The sequence below is a fragment of the Lipophrys pholis genome, assembly GCF_963383615.2.
Source record: "Lipophrys pholis genome assembly, chromosome: 21".
Taxonomy (NCBI): domain Eukaryota; kingdom Metazoa; phylum Chordata; class Actinopteri; order Blenniiformes; family Blenniidae; genus Lipophrys; species Lipophrys pholis.
In genome coordinates, this window is record NC_137649.1 from 16,968,816 (window position 1) to 16,980,932 (window position 12,117).

A 12,117-nucleotide genomic window follows, 5' to 3' on the forward strand; every position below is an offset into this window, starting at 1 on the left:
CCCTCTATCCTCTCTTGAAAGAGACAGTGATTCACATCCCGTAACACACCATCTTCTGTAACTGCTATCATACCTTTGAATCTAAACCTGCTGCTATGATTCTCTACCCCCAATCTTCCAGTTTTGTCAGGTTTCTTTGTGTTTTCTGTCTCTCGTTCGACCACACTCCCCGTGGTCACTGCTGCCACTCTCTTTCACCACCGTACTGTGCGTTTCCAGGTTGAAATTAGACAAACAAAGGGTATTATTGTGAGACAGTTTTGGTCGAGTTTGTGCACACATGCACATACGCTTCCCCTTCGTGTTTTCTCCTCAGTGCTCCTACGAATGGCAGGTTCTCAGCCAATACACTCATACTTAAAAGAGGCACGTTTTCACACGTGCGGTGAGCAAGAAAGCGTGTGGGATAACCCTCCCACACTGCGACCCACCCCCTCAGTCTATGACTGACAACCAAGCGTGGTGCTTCGGTATCTGCGTGTCATCTGCTGCCCAGAGGGTGGCTACGTCTTTTATATGACATGGTGGACTACTCACAGTCAGATGTCTAAGCATGGGTGTGTGTGTGTGTGTGTGTGTGTGTGTGTGTGTGTGTGTGTGTGTGTGTGTGTGTGTGTGTCGTTGCGACACAGTGACAGTTCTTTCTCCACAAGCTCCTCTCCAAATCTGCCAGGGATGCCACATCAGAAATCTTTTTAAAGATTAATTTTATGGCATTGCTGCTATATTAGATAGTGGAGAAGTGAGCGACAGGAAGGACGGGAGTGTGACAGACTGATATATGGTATGAATCCTCGGCTTAAACTCAAATTACTGTCAAGACGGGATGTACACCTTATCTCGCCTGTGGGGCTCTACAGGGGCCTTATGGAAGGCAAAGATACTTATTAGATACAAAGTCTGTGAAACACACAAGGGTGAAAAGGAAAAAATAAATGTGTTAACAAGAGGGGTGACAGGGAGATTTATTCCTTGTTTAATAGAAAAATGAAATGAGAACAAATGGAAAGATTCACCCAGAGATGTATTCGAACAATGGCGTTACCAAAACAGCCTTCGATCATCAGACTCCACTTATCCCTCGAAGATGTTAAAATCCCGATTCATGCCTTTGTTCGCTCACGGTGAGATTATTAAAATGCCCTGTTTACTGGTTTGCCCAAAAGATATTGATCCACAACAACTTTTTTCCAAAACTCCACAACAAGAGTTTTAACAACAGCCAATAAACAACGATCACATTACGCATATAAAATCATCTTTGCTTTGACACCCAATAATATTGTTATGTATATATGTATATGTATGGACGGACGGACGGACGGATGTATTTCTATGAGCGGAATTTCATGTCTGAAAAGGGGCCGTCTAGAAAATATACATTTCTTGTAATGCTTGCTATTGCCTTGTCTTGTCCAATACCTGGTTCACTGTGTGAAAGTGGAGCACTCTGAATTGTACTAAAAATAAAGGTAGTAGCTGGAACAGGCTCGTATATGAAGGCGGATACTTTTATGGCGGTGAGTTAGACCTCAAAACACCATGTATGCCTTTCTTATGTTTGAAGACACTGTTTTAGCTAAATATGAAAAGAATAAGTGATTACACCAGCATTACAAGTTGGCAAACTTCTCAGGTCTCAGGAGCAGGAAATTAAGAAAACTTTCCAATTGAAATTATCTTCAGCTGCTCCAACTATTCAGCTCAAAGTAATTGGAGAATAAAAACGTGAGTTGACTCCAACTTTGATTTACTGGCCAAGCATACGCGTGGGACAATGCCAGTGACTCATCGCTGACGCGCGCAATGTTGTTGCTCAGTGTCACGATCAAATCCACTTCAGCATTATCTCAGTCCTGCTGATCTGTCTGTTCCTCGGCTGTCTGTCTGTCCATCTGTTGCCTGGCTTCAGGACTTTAAACTGACGCACTTCCCCTCGCTCTTTCTCCCACTCTCCCACCGGCCGTCAGGGATTTACTTCCCTTATCAAGTTGAAAATGTCAAAGTCGTTTGCCAAATTTCATCCCCTCACAGGCCTAATACGTTTACCTCTCCTGCTGTCGCGCTACAAAACACCAAGAATATTTGAAGTTCGGTCACTGAACTTCAAACAGTCCATGCGGCAGGTTCTGCATACTTGAAATGATAAACACGCTGGTCATCACACACGCACAAGGGAGTGGATTTGTTGTTACCTACAATAATTGTGGGTCACACAATGCATGTTAATAATAAATAAAGAGCTTGACACCGAAAAGCTAAATTATATCAAGTGGACAAATTCAGAAGCCACTGAGAACTTGGCATAACTCTAATTGAGGTTCGTCTTCACCCTCTTACATAAACAGATGTCAGATCTCTGTAATGAAGAAAAATAGACTGTGTCACAATGAGTTTTGTCCTATGACCCCAAACGTAATGGCCTGAGTACATCAAGTAATGCATTCAGAACTGCACTATGTTCTCCATTCACCATAAATAGCAGTGCCCTCGTGACAGATGCACACTTGCCCCGAGCTGGGACAAATAATATATACAGAGGAAACGGCAGTATGAAAAGGAGGTGAGAAGGTAAAAACGAGTGAAATATGAAAGGAGCATAGGACAGATTAACATGGCACTTCGCAAAACAACATGAAAAAGACTTGATTATAGGGTGAGCAGAGCCAGGAGAGGAATGAATTACATGTAGATGAAAAGAGCGGGGCTTATAAGTGAGAGAGAGCAAGACAAAGACAGAGGGAAGTGGCATCAAAAAACGAGAGAGAGAGCGCGAGCGAGATGTCATTTATATCACAGTATTGGTGGAGCACAGAGCATGCCATCATTACCCTCATCAAACAGACGAGTGGATGTAAGATGCAAAGGAAGAAGTGGGAGCAGCAAAAGGACCCTGGTATATACACGCCTCGTCTCTCTTTGACAGATATATGAGCCACACACCTCTGATCCTTTATGATTTAAAGCTGAGCTGTCGGTTTTGCTGCACTTTAATGACATTAGAGGTTTGATTGATTTTAGTTCATCATAATGATTCAAGAGGTGGGCATTTGCAACACGGAGTGAAAAGTCTGAACCCTTTGGATGGATGGATGGCAATTCCCTTTTAACATTTGCTTTCTTCAGGATGACTCACAAGAACATTTGGGAATTTTGTTGAAAATACACTTTTGGATCTGTCAGTTTAAAATCTTAATTGTCAGTTATCCTGGCCAAGGGCACAAAGCAGTGGAAAGTGTAAAAGAGGGATAAGAGAGTAGAGGCAAGGTGGAGTGGATGAGGATGAGTACAGGATTAGCTCATGTCGGACAGTTTGCTGGGAGAGACACGGTGGAGACGGTTTGATAGTGCATATAGATATAAGAGGTATGTAGGAAAAATAATGCAAAAGATGGAACTGCCAGACAAGGAGAGTAGTGGAGCAGGGCAGAGGGTTGGACAATCCGCTGTGGTTATTTTGGTTTAGGGTTACATCTTCAAGAGTAACAATGCTATGTCACAATGATCTGTCTCAGCTTTGAATTTGGTGTTAATAGCATGTCTGCTTCATGTTAATATGCTTTCAATGCTACTCTAGCTCGTTCATGAATTTGGGAAATTTGGGAAAAAGTGTGAAAAGGTTCATCAAGGGTAAAAGGTATACACACACACACACACACAAACGCACAGAAAAAATGAAGCTGACCGAATGGGTGCTGGAGTTTTCATTCTGTTCACCATTAAAGTAAATAAAAGACACGTTGCTCCGTCCCTGAACCTGTTCCTTGAGAAAGTGCAAGTTTCCTTTGATGAGCGCATCATCGTCTGCAGTGAATATGCTCGTCGGGGTCCAGGTGGACTGGTTGTGTTGGGGTCTGGAACTGCTTACTTTCTGTGGTCTCACTTTAGTTTTTCATGTTTGTTTAAATCCTTTATGCTTTGTCTCAAAAGGGCCCATCACATTGGCACCTTTGATGAGTGCCACCGTTTTTGAGCAAAGAAGACACCCTGGTTCAGTGAACACAATCTCTATTTACACTGTCAGATTTTTTTTTTTTGGAAAGTGCAATCTGTTCTCTGTTTTTCCTCAACTTTCTCCTGCTTAGTCACCTGTATCTTCCCTTTTTGTTTTCTCTCCGTGTGTCAGTATTTATATTTGTTTTGATGTCTTTGTGTGCATAACTTGCCTCTGACTTTTTCCTGATGTTTCTTCACTGTCGCGTTTACACTGTTTACCACCTCAAAATGTGCAGATTTGTTTGTAGTGGTATAATGTGGGTGTAATTCACATGTGTGACACTGTAGGTTTCCTCAGCCACTGGAGCAATAACGTAAAAAAAAGAAAGCTGTCTCACATGAGACCATGGTCCGCCTATTAGTGACCTCTGTACAAGATTAACTCTGGTTTCTTGCTCAAAGTGATACGCAAACGTGTTTCCTGCACTTATGTTGATAATCAGTAAAGTAATAATATGTCGACAGTAGCTCAACTTAAAATAAAAAAACAAAACAAGTTCTGCGTGTTGGTTCTTCTCTTCTTTGACTTCCGCAGTCTGGTAGTAAGCTGATTTTAGGCATGCAAAGCGACGTCATTATCCGAGCAAAATTAACACAATATGTGGTTGCAAAGATAACTTTTAAAATTCTTGCTGTTTTTCAAATTCACATTTTAGTTTTGATTTTATCATGGTCAGTACATTTTCTCGCAGCCTCATATTTCACTTTGTCCTCTCAACTGATAATACAATCCCGCCACGTTTCCCACAATTTCTCTGTTTTTCATCAAGTGGAGACAATCACAGACACAGCCATGCTTGTTTTACATGTGCTTCATTGTAATACCGGCCCTCAGGTCAATAAACAAACCCTCAAATGGTAGGTGATGGATTCACATCTCATGCAGCAGCTGGTGAAGCTGATTGGTGGTGGTGGTGGTGGTGGTGGTGGGGGGGGGGGGGGGGGGGGGGGGGGGTAACTGGGTCAAGGTGGATGTGCCCTTCAGCAAGCTGCACGCAAACTGTTCCGGTCATAAAAACAAGCTGTTCGGCATCTGGTTTGTCTGCGCCTCAAGCCGATTGGTCAGCAGGTAATTGGTAAAGGTGCTGCTAATTAAGTGGTTGCTTCACCCTCATTAGAACCCAGATGTGTGGATTGTGGACTGGAGAACTGAAGCCTTTTAAATGACTTTCCCTAGAAAAGAAAAATGAGGGAGAATCATGGACTCCTATAAATTCATAAGAAAAGAAAAATGATACGCATGCTCATTCCATTTTTTTTATTAAATTTTTTTTAACTCTTCCTACCTTGTGTGTGATCACTAAACAAAACCCAAAGAGCGGTCCCCTATCTCCCCGGCAGTTGCGGTAGTTATAACTCGGCCTGAAGAGGAACAATTATCATTAAAGTCAGCGTATAATAAACCTGCAGGTTCCTGAAAGAAGTTTATATAACTGATGGTACGCTGTAAAACTTCTCAGTGCTGTTTGCTTTGCAACAAAATTTAACAAGGCTTGTTGCAGCACGTGCGTGCGTGCGTGTGTGCGTGCGTGTGTGTGTGTGTGTGCGTGCGTGCGCTCGCACGTGCACAGAGATGTTTTGAGCGCATCCAACCGTAATGGAGTACCACAGAGAATAGGAGCTGGTGAATAGGCACCAATTACACTTGAGGACAAACTACTGCTACCTATGATGGAAAAGACGAGAAAAAAAACAAATCAGGATGTAATTTAGGACTGACGACACACGGCGCCGTAAGTGTAATTTCGCGTGATTTATTAAGCTGAGAGCAAACATGGTACATAACAGGACGAGTAAATTACAACAAATTGTGATTTTCGACACCACAGCGCAGAGCGTAATCAGCCACAATCAACACTCCCATCAGCTGACTTTCTTCTGTTTGTGCACACTGATTGCCCCTAATTCAACGTCCAAGTTGATCATTTGTACATGAAGTTGACTTATTTCCAAACGGAACATTGAACGTTTATTTTTAAAAAAGGCACAAGAGAAGGACCTCGGTTCAACTCTCATAAGACAATAAAGCTGGCACGCGTTAATTACAAATACAGAGCATGCATAATCATGAATCATTTGATTAGACTTGTATCTGACCTCGTGAGGCTGCAGTTAATCATATAGAGGGTTGGGTGGTTTGAACTCTGTGGGAGCTCGTCTTCTCACACTCTGGTGTGTCGAGCCTCGGTTAGTTAAAGCACACAGACATCGGAGAGGCGTGAATGAACACACGAGCACAACTTTGTCAGTAAACAGTAAACAGGCCGCTGACAGGGTCCTGCCCCTGTGATTGCAGCTGCTGAAGTTATCCGGAGATTACTCTTAATTATGTGACCTTTCCTGTCAGAGATGCAGGGGGGGGAAGAAAAAAAAAAACGCCATCTCAGCATTTTAAGAAGTTGCGGTCAGAGAAGGGACAGAACTGCAAAGGTTTTTGTCATGAAGGACTTTCAGTAGTTCATAAATGGTCTTTGAAAACAGAATAAATCAAATGAAACGGTTCAGAGTCAACTATGGCTCAGTTGGTAAAGCGGTTTTCCTCTCAATCGGTTGGCTTGCATGTTCGATTCCCCCCCACTTTTCATTTGTCGAAGTGTCGTTTAACACGACACTGAACATCAAACTGCTCACAGTGGACGGACTGAGCACCTTGTGTGAATGTGACTAATACTGTAAAGCACTTTGGAGAAATGAAAGCTGGCTTTATATATCGATCATGGAAGTTATACCTTTAGTTCCCTTCCTCTGGACTACAGCTGACCTCACAAATGTGCATCAGGGCCCCAGGAAAATCGAGAAGGATGCAATATGATTTGACGCAGGCTAAATGTAAATCAACACAACACATAGCAGCCAATGTCATAGTAGATTTCAACAAATATTATTTCCCACTTAATCTCCTTAGCACATTTTGCTCTGCTGCCACGGCGTCTGTTGCTCCTCCGACCACTGCTCGGTGAGGACCTGCGACTACGCGTCTCAAACGGTAGCCTTCCACCGGCCGTGTGGACAGCAGGCGTGGATAGTCGGCAGTAATGGTGGTGCGCCTCGAGGGCAGGAAAGCGTGCAGGTAAAAACCATCGGTGACCCTTTTACACCCTTCACCCAACCTGTTGGAACTCCTCCCCTCCGGCAGGCGTCTCAGATCTCTGACAGCTGAAACCCACACAGCTCAGCACCGGCTCGTCCACACACGCTGTCTCCATTACGAGCGGCAATAAAAGACTGGTCAGGTGAAATCAAAATCCTCTAAACACTAATATATATGACGTGCTGTATATATACAATATAGTTCATGTATATTGGTTCCATTAGTGCCAGTCTTATTTTTATTTCTCTTGTATGTCAGAGTGTTTCGATGACGGACGTTTTCTTGTGGCGCCGGCTGAGAGCAGCTGGAACATTTTAAATGGCTACCTAAAGGAATTGAATCACACTGATTGAAAGAACAATATTAAAGATATTTATTTTAATAAAAGCCTGTTAAGTCACCATCTGTTGCAGAATGAAGTAACAGTGGGGACTGAGCCTGCAGCCTACTGACGTCAACTCTTATACTTGATATATTATACACTAAGAGTCTTGTTCATCCACACTGCGGCTCATATTTGAGGTCTATATAACCCACAAGAACAGGGGTATTTGTTCTCTTTTCCAGAACCGGGTTCAGAGTTTTCCCAGCTTTTGCCTCATGTGGTGTCCAATAGCTATTGTGTGATTGGCCAGAAGTTTGAAGTGGGCGTGAAAATGCCATAGCTTGAATTGAATTTGTCAATTTCAACCAATTTCAGTCGTCATGCAATGTTAACATCAACATTTTTGTTTACACCAGACACACCGAACACTGAACTAAGTACAAGAGCAACATGGACAATCAGCTGATTTTCCGAAATAAACTGTACAAAATACTCTTAAAAAAAAATATATATATATATATTTTACAGTCAGAATCTGACCAAATATCCATTAATACTCAAAAACATAAAAACAAACCACATCTGATTTCAATAAGCTTGTTGTCTGAGTGTTTTCTAAGTGCTAAAAACTGACTTTTTGAATATATTTATAATAATAATCCAATTTTTTCTTTTTTTTTTCTTTTTAAATAAAAGCTGCCAGGGTACTAGAGCAAAGGACATATAAATAAATAGAGTCATTCAAAAAGAGAAAACATGGTTTTCGCTGAACAATTTCCTCGGGTCAGTGGAGTGTCGTCCTCATTTTGTAGTGTCGTGTTTAGTAGCATGTCGGCTGTACCAGAATGAAGAAACGGCACATATCAACATGTACTGAATGATAGCTGCTGCTGGCGGTGCTGACCACATTTGGCCCAGATTTGCCATCGTTTACCCAGAGACACTACGCCAGCTCACCATGATGGTGAAAATAGGCTTCCACTGAACTTGACCGAAGGTAAACCCCTGAGGAGGATGTTAATGGAATATGATGAGCCAGTGTAAATTGTTAAATGACAACCTCCACAATAACCTTAAAAAGTGCCTCGGACATCAGCAACATTTAAAGAAAGATTTAGACAGGGAAGTATACCTAATCTGTGAGACTGGTCACAATAAACAAATCATGGAGGTGTTTCTCGTCATTTACGATGTGCTGTGGTAAGAATGTATTCGCTTTCATGAAAGGAAGTAAATAAATGAATGAAAGCATGAATGAATGAAACGAGACCGATCACGCCCTGGTAATACATGTCTTTGTTACCGAGGGCAAAACTGGAGCTGAATTCTTTCGTAGTTGTTAGTGGGATCACCTGCTTGTCTTTTCATGGGATTTATAAATGATTGCCTCGTTTCTCTGATATATGAATTTTGATATGAAAAAGTGGAAACGCACATCTGTATGAGGCCTTGGAGAAATCCCGCGTGCAGCAAGGCGGTAACGCCGCAGTATTAGTGAAGGGAGAGCGGTTGTTTACATGTACAGTGGAAGTGTTCACAAGGTTACAGAAGCAATACAAGGAAACATTTCCTTACCCTGGACAGATCTCCAACCTCCAGGTAAAAACAAATGATGAAAACATTCCAGGTCATCCAAACTACAAGCCAGGCAGCGTACTGCAGGGAGACAGAAGGAAAGGAAGTGAGACGCAGACAAGATTTGACAGGTCCTTGGTGGCGCTTTAACAAAAAACAAAACAAACAAAAAAAACATGTTCACGTCTCGCATTTGGAGCCGGCGAGATGGAGAGAAAAGACAGAGAGAGGCTTCACTTTTGATATTGTTAAAATGCAGAGAAATAAAAACAACTGCGAAGAGTGCAACCAATCACCTGAATCAAAGCAGACAGGGAGAGAAAATGGATCGCAACATGGCGCGTGCGCGTGTGTGTGTGTGTGTCTGTGTGCGTGTTCGTGTGCAAAAACAAGCTATGGGAAGGAATGAATGAACGATAGAAGGGGGGCTGAATTTACAAACTCGGATCAAACTTTCATTTCCTTTATATTGTCTGAATCAGCTCACTAAATATTGTGTGAGCAGTTGAAGGCCTTTGGATGGGGGCGGCTGTTTTGTGTGTGTGCGTGTGTGTGTGTGTGTGTGTGTGTGTGTGTGTGTGTGTGTGTGTGTGTGTGTGTGTGTGTGTGTGTGTGTGTGTGTGTGTGACCCCTGCAGCTGTTTTAAAAACTACAGGAAGTTTTTATCGACAGCTGATGGAAACAGAACATAGACAAAGAAAAAAAAAGAAAAAATGCAGCTGGAAAGTTCTTCCTGTTCCAGCTCCAAATACACACATATTTTTACAGTATGCATAATACATGGCCAAATATGTACATCTATAATGGATACACTACATGATCTTCCTTCAGTCTTGTATCCACGAGCAGGATTTGCATAAATAATTAACAGAGAATCATCTTGTTATAAGCATTCAAGCTTTATCTCATGATACGTTCTCACAGCTTGAATGAGCCGTTTCCAACCGTGGACGAGCGAGGAGATTATAAAACTCTCCTCACAGTCTAGGATATTATTATGTCACAGTTTGCTTGGGCGACCATTATAAGAGCCCTGAGAAATGCAAACTTACTGGAAAGGTCTCTTCTCCAGAGACAGAAAGAGACATTAAACTGCCACTCAGTTATTATTCAGCCCTCATTATTTCATGTAGAAAGCTGAGTGCAGGCGAACAAGAGCCTGATGCTACATCTTGTGGAAAGCATATGTAAAATACCATTTTTTCCAGTCTCAGTGTGTGTGTGTGTGTGTGTGTGTGTGTGTGTGTGTGTGTGTGTGTGTGTGTGGGGGGGGGGGGGGGGGGGTTCAGAAACCTGAAAGCCATAATGCTGAACATGTTTTTTAAGGGTTATCCCTGACACACAGATAAAGTAAGGGAACATACACAGTTCACAAAAACAGACATGTTTATCAATAAATACTATGTGGATTACTTATAAGTTATCCAAGCAACATTGTACAAAAACAAAACTGTAGCATTTTAACATTAACTAGAAAAGTCCAGATGAAGTTTTGTGTGTTTCTGACGCTCGCTGCTGAACGAGAATCCATCCATGTTGTGTTTTTCACCGAAATCCCATCTGCTTTGAGTGGCACATTTTTTGGCAGTTTATTTTTTTTTGGTGCTTTTTTTCTTTTGAGGAAACGGTTTGCCGAATCGTTACCAAAAGTCATAACACACTATTCCTGAATTTCCTACATGTTTTGATGTGCTTTTTGACTAGTCGCGCGCTGAATATGCAGCAAAATAAAAACATTCAACTAAACCTGCGCCCGGGATTGTAATCTTTGCAAGTAATGCTGTGTCAAAGTGTGTCCAGCTGACGTGTGTGTATGAGTGGAGAACTCACTCCGGTGACGTAACGCGGCCTGAACTGGATGGTGCCGAACAGGCCCAGGATGACGACGATGATGTGGAGGAAGTTAGTCAGGATGGGAGCCCACTGGTAGCCCAGGAAATCTATCACCTGACGCTCCAGCACACTGACCTGCAGGAAAGGAGAGATGAGGAGGAGGAAAGTTTAGTAGTCGCAATAAAATACCAACCAATGTCACGTTTTGTGAAATATTCCATAGCTGTGGCAAGTAAGTGACACCAAAAGATGGGATTCTCCACGTGTCAGGGGAACAGCCTGGATCACTGTCTTTATCAGACATGATAGAGATGTCACTGGTGTGATGTGGCGTGACATTAGACACCAGAGGCACGCAAACACCGTTTCATATGTAAATGATGATTAATGAGACTCGTGTGTCATTCACTGGTTTTTAAAAAGGACTAATGAAGAGGCAATATATGCACTTTGACATCTGCTGCTACCAGATGAACATCTGTTGTCAACCGGCCCTAACCTTCATTGGACGTCAACATCATGGCGAGGAAAGCATCTTTTGTTAAGGAAATTTCTCAATTAAATCTGGTTGTCGACGGACGTCCAACTGGGGGACGACTATGTCACAGCTGTCCAGTTGGATGTCACATGAGCCTGTTTTGGTTCACAGAGGTGTACAATATGGAAGTCTTTGACGATGTCTGACGTGGTAAAATTCCCAACTTTCTCCGTCCATGTAATCAAAGAGAGAGCTCAGCGTCTCCTGGCATACATTGCAAGACTTTTTAAACATTCACTACTTCAGCTGAGTAAGCTTTTCAATGTATGGAGCATCACACAAACGATGAACATCGGAATGGGACTGGTTAAAGTTGCTTTGCTGACTTTTTACTGTCAAAATTTAAAATCCAAACTTCAGAGAAACAACCCAGCTCCACCAAGGTCATTCTGAGGCTCCACTGATTTAGGAATCCTCATTGCACCCTCTTTATTTATTGGCCGTCACATCTGTGCCACAGAACTCACTAAAAGGTCTGTGGGTTAAAAAAAGAGTGTTTGTCACACGATATCATAAATCACAGATGCTCTATCGTAATGAAGTAAACTGTAATCAGTTATACATGTATCACTGGGAAGCTCCTAGGGCTGTGTGTGTGTGTGTGTGTGTGTGTGTGTGTGTGTGTGTGTGTGTGTGTGTGTGTGTGTGTGTGTGTGTGTGTGTGTGTGTGTGTGTGTGTGTGTGTGTGTGTGTGTGTGTGTGTGTGTGTGTGTGTGTGTGTGTGTGGTAGTGGGGGGGTTATTATCATTCACTCACTGA

General features: G+C 42.4%; 1 protein-coding gene across 1 annotated transcript in view; it reads right to left on the reverse strand.

Moving 5' to 3' along the window:
• The window catches only part of nkain2 (sodium/potassium transporting ATPase interacting 2), a gene marked incomplete at both ends in the record, with an annotated part of 82,380 nt that overhangs the window by 27,631 nt on the left and 42,632 nt on the right, over positions 1-12,117 (reverse strand). Inside the window, 2 exons of the mRNA XM_080490619.1 lie at positions 8,988-9,068; positions 10,818-10,955. Of these exons, the coding sequence (XP_080346745.1) occupies positions 8,988-9,068; positions 10,818-10,955 (219 nt within the window). The remainder of the gene's footprint in view (positions 1-8,987; positions 9,069-10,817; positions 10,956-12,117) is intronic.